Source organism: Schistocerca gregaria, chromosome X, assembly GCF_023897955.1.
Source record: "Schistocerca gregaria isolate iqSchGreg1 chromosome X, iqSchGreg1.2, whole genome shotgun sequence".
NCBI classification, from domain to species: domain Eukaryota; kingdom Metazoa; phylum Arthropoda; class Insecta; order Orthoptera; family Acrididae; genus Schistocerca; species Schistocerca gregaria.
This window is the reverse complement of record NC_064931.1, coordinates 574526143-574546307: the sequence shown is the minus strand read 5'-3', so window position 1 is coordinate 574546307 and position 20165 is coordinate 574526143. Positions and strand designations below refer to the sequence as shown.

The window sequence follows — 20165 nt, the reverse complement described above, 5'->3', positions numbered from 1 at the left end:
TAAAAACATGAGTAACCTGTAATTGTTTCTTGTTTCATTTGTTGCTCCTGCCTAACAATGACTCATTCTGTCCCTGAAAACTACCATTGTTTAACTTTGTTGCCTAATAGTTCCCGACAATTGCTGCAGCTTTATCTGAAACAAGCTGTCTGCATCATCACTATTACTTGCTAAATCGTGTTAAAAGAAATGTAACCAAATACATCTCTGTCAACTTTTATTGTACACAAATCCCTTGCAATAACAAGTTGAAATTTTGCTACATATTATATTATGGTCTACTTATTCAGTGTTTGAAATTTGGCTTGGATATCACTTGTCCCTTTTGTGCTACCACACTTAGAAAATTCATGTTTTTCAGTTAATTTTTCAAATTTTTGTATTTTCGTGGGCTTGTAACTTTGTTTATGTGACTGATATGGGCATGATGAGTTCTGTGTGGGTCTGAAGATAGATTGCCAGATGCGGGTTGCAATTTCCGAGTCACACCACCTTCTTTCACATGCCATAATTCTGGAACTAATTGGCACGGGAACTTAAAATTTTGTACACGAGTGTTCCACACTTGGTAGCATTGGCAAACTAAATTTCAGCCAAATCTGAAAATATCAGCTGGAACAAATCTCAAATTGGTTGAATTGACATGGAATGACCCAGTAGAGGTTCACACAATCACCTGGCACCAGTTATACACATCTACGAGCACTCCGAAGGAAGCAGTGTGCTCTTAAGGGAGGTGAGTAATACTTTGTCTAGTGAGTTTAGTTTTCTTTAAATATGCACTGCACTTTTCTAGAACTAAGTCCTCCAATCATCATCTCTACTACTAATTTTATATGATTGTTTCATTTTATATAATATCTTATTATTAACCCTAAATAGTTTAATGATGTGACAAGCTCCAGAAGTTCATCATTATTCTTGTAATTGAATATTATCAAATTCTCTATCTTTGTTACAGGCATTATCTTGCATTTATTCACATTGAAAAAGAGTTTTCAGTTGTTACACCACTTAGAAAAACTGTCAAAGGTGCTCTGCATTGCTTACATTCATGTAGCGAAAATACCTTCCTGTAGACCAAAGCATCAACACTGGACAATTTCAAAGTGATGTTAACCTTATCTGCTAAATAATTAATGTATCTGAGCATAATCCATTTCCTTGGGGGCTCACTCACTGTTACTTTTGTTTTTGTTAAAGATTCTCTGTCCAACTTAACGTAATGAATTTTACTAGGTAAAAATTGTTCAAGACAATCACATATTTATGGAAACACTCCATAGGCTCATACTTCTGACAATATGGTACAGTATCACACCCCTCCCGGGAATCTACTAATACAGATTTGCTACATCTACATATATACTCCACGAGCCAGTGTGCAGTGGATGGTGGAGGGTACACGTTGTACCACTACCAGTCATTTCCCTTCCTGTTCCACTTGTAAACACATTGCATCTACTATTTGCAATATATAATCTGTGAATAAAATGAGCTGTTTTTAACACACATGGTTTTTCCTGAATCCATTCTGATTCTCTGCGAGAAACTTCTGTCCTTCACTTACATTATAATATTCAAGCTTGGAATACATTCTAAGACGCAGCAACATATAGACATGATCAATATTTGTCCATAACTCTGGATTATAACCTGTTCCGATTTTTGACACAGTAGTGATGTGGTATTTTCCATTCAGATGGGACTGTTTGTTGCGTGAGAGAGTCTCATTAAAAATTAACTATATATAAATATAATTTATTATTTTATTTATCTAACCTGGGTCATCAAGTCCTCTCTTATACAGGACCAGGGTTTCACACATACAGTACATTTTTAACATCACAGTTACCGAAGAAATAATAATTTTAATATGACAAATAGTATTAAAATTATCTGAATGTCTATCATGATGATGTGAATATATAACACTGACTATAAAATATTAACTTAAATACTGGCATTACTTGTACTACTGATGATGATGATGAGGATGATGATAACGATGATGATGCTGTTGTTGATGCTGCTGCCACTAACAGTGATAGCAGCAGCAGCAGCAGCAGCAGCAGCAGCAGCAGCAGGAGTAGTAGTAGTAGCAGCTCATTCGATCATTAAGGGGAGGGGCCAAACAGTGAGATCATCAGTCTCGTTTGATTAGAGAAGATTGGGGAAGGAAGCTGGCCATGCCCTTTCGAAGAAACCACCCCAGCATTTGCCTGAAGCGGTGGTGGTGGTGGTGGTGGTGGTGGTGGTGGTGGTAGTAGTAGTAGTAGTAGTAGTAGTAATAATGATGACAATAATGACAGTGGAAGATATAAAAAGAACTTATAGGTGTACACAAAATAAATGTTTTCTGATAGTGCAAGTTCTAGGGAAAGGAAATTTAAGGTGAAATGCCAGCTAAGAACACTGGGAAATGAGCAATACTTGGTTAGAATGGATGTACAAGGAGAGAGGACTGCATCCACATGCATTCCACATTAATTCTGTCATCAGAATTGCCAATTACCGTGTATAGTCCACACTTGACTTGGGTAACTTTACACAATCCCACCCTGCAGAGTAGGTTAAGAAATCAACAACCAGCTCATTGCAGAATTAATGAAGTCATTAAGCTCCACACTCTAAGTCCCTAGTTTCTCCTCAGAATGATGCTGAAAATAGACAGCTGTACTGAGACCCCACAAGCGAGAGAAGACATCTTCACCGTTACCCAAAACTCCAAAAAGAATGGAGAATGGTCTCTGACAGAGGTGGTTAGTGTCAGCGTGAGAGAGAATCTGCAGCTGACCACAATCTATGCTCTCAATTGGTCTTAGGAGCTCAGTACACAATAAGTGTTCCCTGCTGAGCACAGTGACAGTGGCAGAAACTGGCAAGCTATACAAAACATGTTTTATGCTCATGTATTATGACATTTCTGGAGACTGAAAATCTCCTCTGTAAGAATCAACATGGGTTCCACGAACAATACTGGTTTGAAACCTGACTCATTTCGTTTTTCCATAAGATCCAGAAAGCAATCAATGCTAGCAACCAAGTTGATTCCATATTCTTTGACTTACAGATGATGTTTAATACAGTCCCACATTGTTGCCCAATGAACAAAATCAAGGGTACGTAACATCAGCCCACTTTTTGCCTGCGCAAGACAATTCCCAGCAAATAGAACACAGCAGGTCATTCTTCGTGAAAGGAAATTATTTTTCACATATATGGCATATTAGATAACATTTGAAGTTCAGAAATGTAGGAACAGCTGCAGAGGACTGACACTTTGTGCAGAGATTGGCAGTTGACCTTCAACATAAGAAAAATTTAACATATTACACATAAATTATTTTATGATTACATGATTGCGGTACAATCACTAGAAGCAGTCACATCTGAGAGTGTGTGTATGGAATAATTTAAAGTGTAACAAAAACTAACTGCAGGTAATGCAAGTGTCAGAGTGAGAATCATTGGAAGAATCCTCAGGAAGTGTTGGCCAGTCACGAAGGAGGCACCTTACAAAATCCTCATTTGACCAATAATTTAATACTGTTCATCAGTCTGGGACCTATACCAGGTAGGGAAAATGGAAGACCCAAAGAAGAGCAGCACATTTCATCACAGGTTCATTAACAAGTGTGGAAACACCACAGAGACGTCCATCAAACTTCAGTGGTAGATGCTATCAGAGAGATGTTGTGCATTATGGGGTGGTTTACTGTTAAAATTCCAAGAGTGTACCTTCCAAGAATAGTCGACAAATATCTCACATCCTCCATTGTTTATTGCACAAACAGACCATTAAGGTACGATTAGAGAGATTCGAGCTCACATGGAGGCTTACCAATAAACAATTTTTTCAACGACCATTCGCACCTGGGACAGGACAGGGGAAAAAAGAGACAGCAGTACGTAACGTACCCTCTACCACACATCATATGATGCCTTGCAAGTATAGGTATATATGTAGCTGTAGCACAACAAAATAATAGCTAAACATAAAAACGTTATAAATATTAAATTAAATTCACTGAAATGAAGTAAGTTAAATGAAATAAGGCAATTGGGGCTAAAGCATTGAAGATGCATTGACACGAAAAAATATTAGTTATAACCATTCAGAAATGCTGAACCTAGAATGTAATCAGTATGCCGTGATAAATGAAAATTTGTACCAGACCAGACATCCAGCTTTTTAGCAAGCAGTCACCTTAATAACTATGCTACCTGAGCATGCCTACAGGCTGATATAAATTCTCACTGCAATTAATGTTTCCTCCCAATACTTCCAAACACAATGGATAAGAGGTTTTCAAATTCTCATTGCAACTAATGTTTCTTTTTGTTACTTCCAAACACAAGAACAAGAGGCTTTCCCCTGGAGTAGATGGGAACAACACCACTGGAAGAAACATATATTTTTTAAATATCAATAATATGCTTTCCATTATTAAATTCTTACATGTTAAAAGCATGCATAACCCTGTCACTCTTAATTCTGAAGAATTTGCATTATAATGATTGGACTGTTTACTCAAATTCACAATGTGAGGCAGGCCCCTGTGTTAAAACCTGAGTTCAACAAGCTTCAATGTGTCAAATAGGTTCATTCAAAATGCATGTAAAATAATTCAGGTATACAAGCTTCTGTTTTTGGAACAGTCAAGAACAAAGATCATTGATGTGTTGTGCCTATACCCAAACAGTTTCCGGGAAATCAAAGAACTAGTGATTTGATTAAATATTTATATAACTGGAGGGTTGTGCCACCATTAATCAAGTTGTTGGCAGAATGATCAATGTATGTGGTTACCAACTTCAATTATATGGATCTGATTCTTAATGCAGACTTATTTTCAGAATTCTCATTCTGGAAACATCCCCCAGGCTGTGGCTAAGCCATGTCTCCGCAATATCCTTTCTTTCAGGAGTGCTAGTTCTGCCAGGTTCGCAGGAGAGCTTCTGTAAAGTTTGGAAGGTAGGAGATGGATATTGGCAGAAGTAAAGCTGTGAGTAACGGGCGTGAGTCGTGCTTCGGTAGCTCAGATGGTAGAGCACTTTCCCGCGAACGGCAAAGGTCCCAAGTTCGAGTCTCGGTCGGGCACACAGTTTTAATCTGCCAGGAAGTTTCAGACTTACTTTGTTTTCCTCATATTTATTCTTGCAAGCGAACATCAGAAACAACGTCTCCTCAAGCAGTTACTAAACACAACAAAATAGAAAATCTCCTGAACTAATACCTCTTGACATTAAACTAAAGGTATTTCCTCTAGCAAAACGCTATTTGAAATGGAATGACACAAAGAGGGCCATTAACATGGGGAAAAGATGACAAAAAGGACATAAACATAGATAAGAATGAGAACATTAATAAATGAGTATTCAATTACTTTGTTGAAGGAAGGCTGCACTGAGAGAATGTGATCACAATCACATTGCAACAGAGGGCTCCAAGTTTATTACTCTAGTACACACTGGACAGTGATTTCAATTTCATTGCTTTCTTGTCTTCAGTGAAATATTCAAACAAGCGCATTGAATATGGTGATGTCACATCACACACATGTTGTTCATCAACACAATGACAGATGTTGACAGCAATGGAGCTCTTCCAATAGCTGATGACACCTCTTATGAATACATCTGATCAAAACAATAGTTTGTGAATACTGATTAAATATCCAACTTTCTCTGTGCCACAGAGAGGGAGGGGGAAAGCCTTGTTATAAAGTGAATTTTATCCATCTAATGGAATCCCTATTGCATTAATAGTGTCAATAGTCAGGCATTCTAACATGATACAATATTCGACAACACTTTAAAGGTTATTGCTGCCAAACATTTTTCTGTAACACTCTTAGCCTTCAACATTAGTCAAGTTCAGTGTTGAAAATTATTCTGCTTAAGACCATACCTTCATCCCATTTGCAAATGCTGTGTTATGCACAATAAATGCTGGAAGTAACTAGAGAGAAAAGTGATAAAGTTGAGTGTTCCTTATATAGTATATTGAGGAAAAGCTTTTTAAGGTGGGTTCCAAACCCCACAGCAACTTGGCATTTTCCACATAGACAATGGCAGATGCGAATGAAGTGATAAGCAATAAAAAAATCTTAAGATCAATCAATGACTGTACCTAGTACATTGATGCTTGTCAAGTTCAGAGGGACACAGGGTCTGCCCTCCTTTCGTGGGTGTTTCAAGCAGTATGTTGTGTAACATTTGTCAGTAACTTTTATCAAGCAAAAGAGTTTACTAAATCAGTTTTACAAACCAGAACAAAAATACTCACCAATTCAGGGGAACGGCACATTATTTTTGGATTAGATTTATAATTAATAACATATGAGCACGCCTTATCTAGTGCACCCATGAAACTTTGGTCTCCAGCAAAAACATCCGTAATAAGCTCTTTGTACTTTTTATGAACAGCCAACATATTTTCCACAAACTGCGTGTGTATCTGTTGGAGAGATTGATCATAAAATTGACAAAGATAATTTTATGTACTAAAATTCAAAGATTGTATCTTATAAACTGCTCAAAAAAGGTTTTGCACCACAAATGTACCTGAAAATGTGTAGACTTAGAATGAAGGACAGCAGGAAATAAAAGAATAAGTCTTTTGAAACAAAACAAAAAGACTATTCAATAAAAAATAACAAAAATAAAAGCACAGTCCTTCTGAAAGAACACACATTTCCGCCCCTCTAAAATTACAATCTACTGCTACATAACATTCAGTACCATCCTGCTCTATACTGGGCATTGTTAACATGCTTGAATCCTCCTTTACAAACATTCCACCCATGGTGGTCAAAATGTTTCTGCTCAAGCCTGTCTCGCCCTCCAATGGTGGGCCTCCAGAGGTTATCCAGCACGTTGAGGATGATTCCTCTGATGATGCAGTGCAATTTCCAACTGGTCACAAGTGTGCTCCAACAGTTTCACATCAGTAGATATTGTAGGCCACTTTATTTGTTTGATTCCTGCCTCCTGGAGGAAGATGTTCAAGAGATGTTAGTGATGTACCACTGCATTAGAAGCATTCAACATTCGTACACGATACCAATCCTAAACATGACTGACCCACCTCCCTGCTGAACTAATGGAACAACATCTGGAGGTTTCATACTGTTGTTCACATTGAACACCTGGAAACCAAAGTGATTGTGCAGAGACTGATGCATACACTCTAAGCTGACAGAGCTCTCCCAGATGCCTCTACTGAATTGCAATGAGAATGGAGGTTTACTTTTATCTCCATTACACAGATGGCTGTACACAGTGATTTGTTGTGGTCGTGTTGGCAATCACAAAAATATAAACTATGCAAATTGTGAGGGTGATTTAAACATTTTTTGAGCAGTTTATGTGTATACTACACGCAACACTTTTGTATGAATGCAGAATGTTTTATTGAGTTAAGAACTACTACTTTTCCAAAAATTCTCCTTAGATATTATTTATTATACAAGCAGAAAAAATAAATAACACGTACATTAATATGACAGTGAAAAGACCTGGAAGGGAAAGATCAATAACTGTAAGATATATTACCACTCTCCTTTAAGATAAAATGCTAGGTGGCTTATACCCAAATCAAGAGCAGAAACATCTCTTTGTATTCTTCTGATTATATACAGAACATAATCAAAATTTCTCAACATGGATTCTGCATCTAACTATTATAATGCCTCACTTAAGTAATGTTGTATTCAATTACCAAAATTGTCATCAACTCAAAATGAAAACTATGGGCAAAATGATTTTCTAATAGGATGCCCATTATCAATATTCAGTTACATCACTTTCCCTTGCTGTCCCTCTTGTCTTCTAGTCCTCGTTTCTCCTCTGCCCTCCCCATGTCTCCTTCCTGTTCAATTCATGCATTCCACTGAACACAATCCATGTTGTTCTTATCTGTTCCACTGACCACAACCTCTAACAGAGAGAGGCTTTAGTGCAACAAGTACAATCAATATAGCTGTGTGCAGATGGGGGTGGGGGGGGGGGGGGGGGGTGTTCAAAAGTCAAAAGAATACAAGGTGAGAGTTGCCACATACCAGCACTTGTTTCTGCACGCATCTACCCCTGAATTCCTCGATTATATGGTGAAAGCCCTTCCTTGTTCATTCCATTGGTTGTACACCACCCTCGATTTTTCAGTGTCTTACGAAAGGATAATACGTATAACCACTAGTCTCCTTGTGTGGTGATCTCATAATGACAACCTGACAAATGATGCTTGTGCATGTACAACCATCATTACACAGCAATTGCCAATCAGTTTATTAATCATTACAGAGTAAAAGGGACCCAAATTCCTTCAATTTGATAAGTTGTGTGTGGCAACTACCAACAGCTGCCTATCTGGTGTTATAAGTGCAATTTGTGACTAATTACTGCACAAAGGAAATAAAAGACCACGAATATAATATTCCCTTTACAAAGTGATATTATTTCATCCAAAGGATTTATAATATCAACACAGTTTATTTTTTCTAGTGAAAAGTAACTCTGCAAGCAGAACTCTGAAGAAGTGTATAATGGTATGTAAATGTAAATGGTATCAAACAAGGAGAATGAAACACATTAGGAGAGTCTCCACATCTCTGGCGAACGGATTCTGCAATTACGCACTACATAACCCATTAGAGGATATCAGTACATACTTTTTTCAGCAATATCAACAACTTAGATCTAACATTAAAGATGAATATTTACTAGCATCACTCCTAGAGGATATATGCACTTACATTTTCATTCTTCTTTTTAATAAATGGGGTGCAACTGGAGTTCACATATATCCACTTGAGCACTATTTTTCACGATTAATAACATGTATAGAGATTACTGCAATGTAAGATACATCATACCACCACAGACTAATGTCAATACTAGAGCATCAACATGGTAAAGGTAAGATTTTATGAATTTTTGACACTGTTTTCAAATATGCCTGGGAGGGGTGGGGAGTTCAAATCAGTATATGCTTGGGATCATACAGGTGTAATTATAACTTTAGCCACCATTGCCTCTACTGAAATTTTGCTGTGAAGCAGCAAGAACATCTAGATTTTAATCATTTAAACTGCCAAGAGGGACACATATTTTTCTTTTCAAACATTTGTAACAGTTAAATAATATCTGCAATGAGAATATGTTCATCACAGCTCTCTCTCTCTCTCTCTCTCTCTCTCTCTCTCTCTCTCTTTCTCTCAGGAATTTAACATTATACATGAATACACTCAAATTAAATAAGGACAATTTTCATGTCAATAGCTATGACAAGCAACTCTGATTATAACAGTGTAAGCTGAAAGGAACACAGTGTTGGAAATATAATTATCAAAGTAAACCAGAGCACCTCACTAGCATCTTGCACCAGTAAGGCAGTAACAATTTCATCCTGAAAATTGTGAATCAATGGGGCGCTAAATTTTTTAAAGAATGTCATAGTCACCAGGACAGAAACAGCTATGTATCTTGATGACAGATTTACAAGATGTGGGAGCACCATATACATAAAAAATTTCTGGACAAAAGCTTTAATTAGACATGGAATATATCAAGTATCCGTTAAGGAAGCATGGAAAATTAAAAAATAGAAGAACAAAGTTAAGAAACATGAGCAGTCAACTATCATTTATTGCATAGCAACTCTCTTCAGCGTTTAAAAACATAGCTTTGATGACAAAACTTCTCCCACATCAAAGTTTAACTTTTAAGAAGTAGCATTTTCTCATTCACTGTAAAACATAAACTTTGTCACAGCATGTTTAGTCAGTGCAAAAGAGGGTCACATTAATCACTGAAAATCTAACTAGTTTTAAGCTGAAAGTATAATAAATTTGCAATTATGGTTGAACTCACATTGTCTCCACGCAATCCAGTAATCGCCTCAAGTCCCTGTTGCTTAATATGTTCAAGTACTTCCTTTATTAGCACAGCAACTCCACCCTGCACAGAACGCAACAGGGGATACATAAGGCTCAAGTCCCTTCTACGTTCTTGCTGCACCATTGCCTTACATTCACTGTGCAGAAAAGGCAGGTGTTCTTCCACCATATGATGTTCACACTTGGCCCTTACCTTTGGGAATGAACTGGAAACACATTAAATAGCTGCGTCACCAAAATAATTGTCTTGCTCATCACAGAATTAAATTTCATAGTGTCTTACACTATCTACAATTGTGACAATTAAATGAAGATATTTCATAGACACAATTTTTTTTCAGATGCCTGTAAAAATGTGAACATATGTGGGCTGGCTGGAAGCTTGCCACCCATAATTTTACAGGCACACTTTTTCATTGTTTCCCTTTATTCCTTTATGTTGTCTTACTGTTACCATGTGCATGCACTTCTCAGTAGAGGCTATAGTTCAAGTACTGATCATGGCATGGTGTGGGCATGCTGAGGTGTATATACAGGGTGTTTCAAAAATGACCGGTATATTTGAAACGGCAATAAAAACTAAACAAGCAGCGATAGAAATACACCATTTGTTGCAATATGCTTGGGACAACAGTACATTCTCAGGCGGACAAACTTTCGAAATTACAGTAGTTACAATTTTCAACAACACATGGCGCTGCAAGTGATGTGAAAGATATAGAAGACAACGCAGTCTGTGGGTGCGCCATTCTGTACGTCGTCTTTCTGCTGTAAGCGTGTGCTGTTCACAACGTGCAAGTGTGCTGTGGACAACATGGTTTATTCCTTAGAACAGAGGATTTTTCTGGTGTTGGAATTCCACCGCCTAGAACACAGTGTTGTTGCAACAAGACGAAGTTTTCAACGGAGGTTTAATGTAACCAAAGGACCGAAAAGCTATACAATAAAGGATCTGTTTGAAAAATTTGACTGGGAACGTGACGGATGAACGTGCTGAAAAGGTAGGGCGGCCGTGTACGGCAACCACAGAGGGCAACGCGCAGCTAGTGCAGCAGGTGATCCAACAGCGGCCTCGGGTTTCCGTTCGCCGTGTTGCAGCTGCGGTCCAAATGACGCCAACATCCACGTATCGTCTCATGCGCCAGAGTTTACACCTCTATCCATACAAAATTCAAACGCGGCAACCCCTCAGCGCCGCTACCATTGCTGCACGAGAGACATTTGCTAACAATATAGTGCACAGGATTGATGATATGCATGTGGGCAGCATTTGGTTTACTGACGAAGCTTATTTTTACCTGGACGGCTTCGTCAATAAACAGAACTGGCGCATATGGGGAACCGAAAAGCCCCATGTTGCAGTCCCATCGTCCCTGCATCCTCAAAAAGTACTGGTCTGGGCCGCCATTTCTTCCAAAGGAATCATTGGCCCATTTTTCAGATCCGAAACAATTACTGCATCACGCTATCTGGACATTCTTCGTGAATTTGTGGTGGTACAAACTGCCTTAGACGACACTGCGAACACCTCGTGCTTTATGCAAGATGGTGTCCGGCCACATCGCACGGCCGACGTCTTTAATTTCCTGAATAAATATTTCGATGATCGTGTGATTGCTTGGGGCTATCCGAAACATACAGGAGGCGGCGTGGATTGGCCTCCCTATTCACCAGACATGAACCCCTGTGACTTCTTTCTGTGGGGACACTTGAAAGACCAGGTGTACTGCCAGAATCCAGAAACAATTGAACAGCTGAAGCAGTACATCTCATCTGCATGTGAAGCCATTCCGCCAGACACGTTGTCAAAGGTTTCAGGTAATTTCATTCAGACTACGCCATATTATTGCTACGCATGGTGGATATGTGGAAAATATCCTACTATAGAGTTTCCCAGACCGCAGTGTCATCTGTTGTTGACAATTGTAACTACTGTAATTTTGAAAGTTTGTCTGCCTGAAAATGTACTGTTGTCCCAAGCATATTGCAACAAACGGTGTATTTCTATCACTGCTCGTTTAGTTTGTATTGCCATTTCAAATATACTGGTCATTTCTGAAACACCCTGTATTTCTTCCTTGTTGTGGGACTTTGCAGTGGCCTGTTTTTTGCCATTTGAGCTTACTTGTGTCAACATATCAAGGTACAACTTGATCAATAACAAAATCGCTAGTGAGCTATCTCATGATTTTGAAGGTAATAACACTGATTTTTCAAAAGATTGTGTTGCAGATGACTCTGAAGATGATATAGACTCTGTTCCACAAAAAAATGAGTGTGTTCAAATAAAGAATGTTCAGAACTAAATGCTCAGCATTATTATTCCGATTTCAGTTGAAAGTGCTTTTAGTATATAAATTCCAAAGTGGTTTTGTTTCCAGAGCCAATCACTGGTTGTTTTTCTACTGGATATTACACATGAAGAGTACAGAAGACTAAAGGTGTTGGCAGACTCTGAAGAAAACAGAATAATCACTGATCATGTGTTAGATACTGTCGTGTTTTCATGACAATCTGGGCAGTGTAATATAAGTATAGATGACAAAAGTGCACCTCCAGGTTTTTTTCAAATTTCCTTCCAAATCCAATGATGAAAAACGTGAAGCGACAAAGTAACCTGTATGCCCAACAGAGAGTAAGTAAGTTAGGAAGCATGAAATCCCTTTCACCAACCTACATACTATCTAAGGGGAAGGGAACTGTCCTCACTGAAACAAGCAGCATAATCTTGGAAGAGCTAGAAGCTGCCTGGAGAAACATGGCACAAAGATACAAGTGTAGTGAGTGCAAAGTCAGACTGTGTAAATTACAGTGCTTCAAAATGTATCTCACAAACTGGAAACTTGTTCCACAAAAGCCCCTCAAACCTGATTACTGTACCTAAGATAAGCTGTAGAAATCTTTATTAAACATTTTTGTTTAAAAGAATCATGGTGCTTAGTGAAAAATTTTGTACAAGTGTGTACTCGTTGAAAAAAAAAAAAAAAAACCAAAATCTATGTTACCAAAAATCAGTTCATAAAAGTACATAGCAATTCAAGAGCGAAGAATTACCAGCCACTTTAAATTAGGAAGCCTAAACTTTTCATTAATGAAAATGTTATTACTTAACTATAAATTTTCTGAGAGTTACTACAGCTAAAAACAGTCACGTTTTTTCACCACAGGTTGCCCTACTCAGCTCAGGTACAAAAGTGTTAACAAAGTATATTACATTCAGTTAAATGAATTTTAAGTTGAATATAATTTCAGTCATAAATGCCTTTGTGATTTCTCTTGCACATAAGCCTCTCTATCAATGCACACAACCTTACAAATTCAATACTTGCTCTGATACAGTCACAACACATATTCAGAAGAGGTATTGTTTGCAGTCTAACTTATGTTCTGAACCAATTCTGTTAAGTTATCTATTACCAAATTTCTAATACTTAGAAACCATCACATGCAGTATAGAATAGGACTGGCACGACATGCAAAACTTCACGGGTGCATCACATGTTGCACCCACGCGGTCTGAAACTTGGCCTGTCTCAGCTTTGCTTGGACCTTCTTGGAACTACTCAGTACAGGGTGACATTTCATTTAGCAGTGTGATGCAATACTGTTTCTCTGGCATTTGGTATTTCTCAGCCCAACTTGCTTCAGTTCAGAAGAATTGTGGTGTCAGCGCTGTTTTTCCTTCACTGTTTATTCATGGTGTAACGGAAGTTTATACATCCAGTGATTCTTTGCACAAAAAGAGGTAGTATAGCAATATATCATCCCAACCTTTAAAAATTAAGGAGAATCACAGAAGGGATCTAACAACCTATAATCCCAACCTTTAAAAATGAATAGTAATCACAGAAAGGATCTAACAACCTATAATCCCAACCTTTAAAAATGAATGGTAATCACAGAAAGGATCTAACAATCTATCATCCCAACCTTAAAAAATTAATGTGAATCACAGAAGGGAAGGATGAGAATTCTCAATATCTATTAAGCAGCTACTCCCATTGACTGGTGCCACAAATGTACAGCAAAACATCATTTCAATGCTACCCAAAAAGAATTTGAAATATTTAGTTGGTAATGAAAGAGCAAAAAGTTACAATAATCAAAAGGTGACTTGTATTGGATTCACTATTCAAGTAGTTTTGCTAAATTAGCAGGCATGGACCATGTGATACAACTGATGGTACAAACAACAACTTTTCTAAAGTCACAAGCATTATTTCATCGGCAGTTGCAACAGTTTTTGATGGAACTGAACAAAGAGTATGGAGACATTATACGTGACTGCAAAGAAGGTTGGTTCAGGCAAGGGGCACATCTGGAATGATTTTTCAGTTTAAGACTTGCTACTGTTGAGTTTTTGGTGGAAAAAGGAAAGCATTTAAAAAGTCACTCACACTGTGGAAAAGAGAACTTCTGACAAAAAAATGTATATTTCCCTGAGCTCACTGGTGTTAAACAAAGCTTCAATTTTGAAGAATACATTGTGATTTAGATTGAATTACAGGAATAGTTTTCTAAGCATTTTGGGGACAATGTCACTTTTACATCTGTTTTTGAGACTGTTTGCCATTTCAATTGAAAGCGCCCCTATATATGTGCAGATGGAACAGATTGGCCTGCAATGCAATGCCATTCGCATTTAAAAGACAAATTATATTATAACAAAATTGTCCAGAGTTCTACATTGTTTTCCTCAGGAAGAGTTTTTCTATCTCCATAATAAGGCTGCAAATGTGATACAATGTTTCAGGCAACATATGGGTGAGAAATGTCCTTTATTATGAAACTAATAAAGCCACGATTATGTGCCAACACTAGTGAAAATAATATGTGAAGCTTCTGGGTCTGTTCATATGCAGACATTTTTTACTAGATATCACTTTTATTATATCTCCAGCGTGCCAAAAATTATTAAATAATAATAGATTGTTTTTGTTTCTGATCTATGTTGTTATGAAATATGAAAAAAAAGCAGCATGTAAAACCTTCAGCATTCCTCATATGATCACATTGCCATCCAAACGCAGCACATTTGCTGTTCCCCCTTTCCTGCTCAGACAGCATGACACAATAGTTGGTATAGTGTGCACATGAATGAGGGCACTGCATGTGTGCAGAATTCTTGGCCATTCCCGTTATAGAATATTCTTTAAAATTCTATATATGAGTCAAGAGTCGCATTGAGTATAGGCTCCTGACTTGAAGAGTGAGACAGACTATGCAAAACATTAACCTAACTATACTTCATTCGGTGAAAGAACCGCCCTGACAGCTAGCAGCACTGGTGCCAGTTTACTGCAACATGTAAAAGGATGCTGGTAGCACCAGCTACATGGCTGAAAACAATGGCCATCTACAGAGCTCAAATAACATTGAGGAGTAGAAAATTAAGTTGCACAAATAATAAAGGTAGGTGTGTGAAGCAGCCGTGTGAATACCACTTTAACTATTAGAGCTCTTCTTTTGCTGCACAGGTGTTGCACATTCTTTTAAAATCTCTGAAGATATTGCCTACAGACTATCTCAAAAACCTTGTCATTTGTACTCTCCAAATTCTTTGCCTTCAGCTCTCATCCATATTTTGGCCAACAAAAACCAGTCAGTAGCAAAACAAAGTGGTGCACTAACCTGTAGGTTGGTAAAATTTCAATAACACTTGCAAAAAAGTTAAAAATCTGCACTTTATTACTGAATAAAACTCTTATTGCTATTATAAAGACATTAACAAATCTTTAACACAAAGTGATGTGTACATGATCATCATAAGTACTGTGGAAAATTATGAGTAGGTCAGGAAGGAAGAGCTGTGCCAATTACATCATTTCCACACGAGAAATGATGGAGCACTATCTAACAGAAAATCATCCCTATTTTGTTCGACGTGATACTTCTAATACATTGAGAAAAAGATGGATAAGTGAAAAAATGAACATACTAGAAATCTGTAAGGGTGTGATGCAGGATGGTAGCTATTTTTTAAAACGAACAAAAAAGTTTCATTTTTATTCTGTGTTAAGTTTAAACAATGGATGTAGTAAAAACATTGATAATTATAACAGCAAAATCAGTTTTCTTCTTCAAATATAACAATTTATTCTGATTGAAATCTGTATTTAAAATCAACCTCACAATTTTATGTTACCTCATGATGACCTAAGAAGTAGAAAACGGGTTAGAGTAAGTGAATTGCAGACACCATTTTCCACTAGACAATGCCTCAACAATAACTTAAGACTACATCACATAGATATAAATTAGATTTCAAGTAGGTACAGGAGTCTACATATTATCACTTAGGAGCCCCACCAACGTCTCCTACAGGTCCTAGCTTAGTTTCCTTCAGTAACCTAATGATGCCAGGAAAAGGCAAGTTCAGACACCTTGTGTCTGGAATACACAGAGTGATTCCCCCCCCACCGTGTACAAACTCTACGGATTGATCGCTGAGAGGAAGCGGAACAAAAAGGTTTTATGAACTTATGTTCAGAAATGTATGTTTCCATGCTAGAGAGCATTTATTTGATCATACTTTGTTACAAAGACTGTGGTCCAATATGGTACCATGCAGCCACAATTGCAGTATGCACACTTTCCTCCTAGAGGGTGGTACTGTTCCTGATACATCATGCTCTAGCACCCTCTCCTGCCATAATAATTGGTAATGTTGTATCCAATTCACTTCTCTTGGGCACTCACCTTGTAGTGGATGTGATACAACATTGTACACAATGGTTCTGTATTCGAAGTGAGAGCTTGCCGACATGGTGTTTACTTACTGAAAGGTAAAAGGCAACAGGCAGTAATGCTGTATCAGGAGACCTACCCCCACAGACAAACACCACAGCATTCAGTGTTTGCAACAGTGTTTCATCATTTGTCTGAGACAGGGTCATTTCAGGAAGCAGGAAATCATGAAGGACATACCCAAAATTTTCGGAAACTTGACTTGGAGGAAAATGTGATAAACACTGTAGAAGGTGACTGCTGTGTTAGTACCAGGCAGTTGGCCCACCAGTACAGGATAAGCCGGACTACCGTATGGAACATTCCCCATGAGAATTGTTACTACCCTTATCACTTACAGTGTGCGCAGGGCTTACCAGTGACAGACTTCTCACATCAGGAGCAGTTCTGTCACTTGGTTCTTCAACAGGCAACCACGATTCCAGGATTTGTGTCATCCGGCCTATTCACACATGAGGCCAGCTTTACGCAGAGTGGTATCTTCAACTTTCATGACAGTAACCTGTTTGATAGTATGCAGAACCCCAATGGAAACTGAATGTTTCTTCACATGTTTGTGAAGATTTTAAAGGCACTATTAACACACAAGAGAAAATAGAAATGCAAACCATTACTGATTCTGAAATGCTAATTTTAGAATAAAAGGTTCTAAAAATTTTCTTGAAAATTAGTCTTCAGATGCAATTCCCTCAAGAAAAGGACTCTCAATGCATTACAGTTCTGAATACACCTTCTGACTTATATAAATATACTAGACTTTGCTTTAGGGTAGCAAGTGTGGTTCCCATATTTCAGAGATTTTTGAAACAGACAACTCCAATCATACTTAAATGTGTTAAATAGTTTGATGAGCTCATCGTCGCTGGCATAGGATCACTTGGTAGCTTGCACACAGTTTTCACAAAATTAAGTAAGGCAATTCCAAAATGTAATCTCAATAATCTTTTTCCATGAGCAAATAAAATACATACAGCATATTTTAAGCTCAAACTGAATATTCACAACATAGCAGTATTTGCACATTATAGATGAATTGCCATCACTTAAAAACCAGTGTTGCATGTTGTCTAGGCAACATCAAATGCTACATGACCCCTCTGCTCACAACTTATCACAAACTGTGACCTATCTGGCACGAAATCACAAATTGAGTCACGTAACTGAGATGATATTCCATAAACACACAATTTCACTACAAGTTGCTCATGTGGTACAGTGTCAGAAGCCTTTTGGAACTCTAGAAATACAGAACCAATTTCAATAGCACTCAACACTTCGTGTGTGTAAGGAGTTTGTTGTGTTTCACAAGAATGAAGTTTTCTAAATACGTGTTGACTGTGTGTCAACAGACCATTCTCTTTGAGGTAATTCCTTATGTTCGAACACAATATATGTTTCAAAATCCTGCTGCTTATCGACATTAATGATATGAGCCTGTAATTTACTGGATTACTCCCACTGTCTTTCTTTAATGTTGGTGGAAGCTGTGCAGCTTTCCAGTCTTTGGCTATGGATCTTTTATTGAGCGAGCGATTGTACATGATTGTTAAGTATGGAACTATTGCATCAGCATACTCTGAAAGGAACCTAATTGGTATACAGTCTGGACCAGAAGACTAGCTTTTATTAAGTGATTTAAGTTGCTTCTCTACTACAAGGACATCTACTTCTAAGTTACTTATGTTGGCAGCTGTTCTTGATTCAAATTCTGGAATATTTACTTTATCTCCTTTGCCGAAGGAATTTAGAAAGGCTGTTTTTAGTAACTCTGCTTTCACAGCATTGTTTTGACAGCATTTCCATTGCAGCATTGCAGGACACTGTTGTGGTGGTGGTGGTGGTGGGTGGTGGTGGTGGTGGTGGTGGTGGTGGTGGTGGTGTCCTGGCTTCCATGTCGGAGACTGAGGCAAGCGAAGTGCTTATGAAGGAACAGAGATAGGAGCTGGCAGTTACAGTGAAGAAAAAGAAGGAAAAAAGGATGGCATTGTTTAAAGTTTCACTGCTGCTATGCAAGTGACGTAAATTTCTTTTCCTCTTTTAATGTAGATGAATCAATTCTAACTTATATTGACTAGCTAGAGCAACAACTTCTTTCGCTACCATATGCTGGAAGAATAAAACAAATAAGAGCTCTTCATTTTAAAAAATAGAGTATGTGTTCCGCGTCAAGTGTAATTATTGTATATTTACTGCATTTAAGTTTGTAGCACAGGATATTGGTAATTACGTAACTCAATACCACTTATATCACTTAAACCTGCCTACATTGTGATTCTGGATCACTCTTTCCATGCAGTCTGTACCCCCATTTTAGGAAAACCCCTATTCAAGGAAAAAAACATTTGGGTTTCCAGAGATACAGTAAAAAAGGGGTTTTAGCCTTCAAATTGAAGATTTAAACCACCTACTGATCTGTAGTCCCTGTACATGTTAGCATGCTGACTGCAAATGCTTCCTGTTGATCTAAGGTGAGAATGTTGCATAGGTGGTTGGTTGGTTGGTTGGTTGGTTGGTTGGTTGGTTGCCTGGCTGGCTGGCTGGCTGGCATACCATTCTTATATAGCCTTCTGCAGTGACTGCAGCAAGGGCAAACACAGGATGGAATTCCAGTTTTATTTGTTTGAGTTTATAATAGCAAATATTGGTCATCTTAGACCCTGACTAAATCTTCTGGAAGACAAACACGAGATCAGAAACTGCTGCTATGACTAGATGCACCAGACAAATGAACAATGAATCTCCTGGCCAACTCAGTTTTAGCTTCGTTTGTCTTCACAATGATCCTCACTCGATTTCCTCCAATAACTTGTGTCCCATGCCATTCACCCAAATCGACTACTCAAACTATCTTCTCTCATATTCACAGCACAACCCGTTGCCCTAATATTATTAATGTGGTAGCAACAAACTCAACATTCATGACAATTTTTGTGTTTGCTTTAGTTATGATATGATTCTTTAGTTATTTTCTGAAATGAGTAATACAACATATACGGCAGATTTATTTAGCCCAGTTGCCCATTATTTACGCACACAAACTTTTTATATGTGGAATCAAAAGCACCAGTTCTAAGAACGTATGTTTAGAACAAACACTTTAAAAAGTTTTATTCAAAAATATGAACAACCTAACAACTGAAAATGACAATAATCCAAAAAGGAAAAGGAACAGATTACATTTTATGTAACATAAGAGGCTAGAATCAGTCTCAAACTTAAAATAATTTTAAAGTATGTTACCAAAGGACATAATCTCATGACTTGTGGGAAATACACAACAGAATTTAGAAAAGTTATACAATCAAATGTAAGTTGGCTTTCCTGGTACATAAAAACACCAGGAAATCTGAAATTAACTGTACAGAACACACACTTCATGGTACTTATTAACTAATAGCTAAGGACATGCACTTGTTGAGAGATCAAAGCAAAACCCAACTTGCCAGATTGAAGTTCCTAATAAAAGATGAGATCAGGAGGGAGAAAATTGCACATCAGAGAAACAAAATAGGAGGT

The 20165-nt window shown here is 37.8% G+C and overlaps 1 protein-coding gene across 2 annotated transcripts in view; it reads right to left on the bottom strand.

Moving 5' to 3' along the window:
• LOC126298761 (cullin-2) overlaps positions 1-20165 on the bottom strand; it is a 168831-nt gene that overhangs the window by 108852 nt on the left and 39814 nt on the right. For both annotated transcript variants that reach the window (XM_049990209.1, XM_049990212.1), the window contains exons 7-8: positions 9877-10108; positions 6293-6463 (exon numbers count right to left, since the gene is read on the bottom strand). In XM_049990209.1, coding sequence (XP_049846166.1) covers positions 6293-6463; positions 9877-10108 — 403 coding nt within the window. The remainder of the gene's footprint in view (positions 1-6292; positions 6464-9876; positions 10109-20165) is intronic.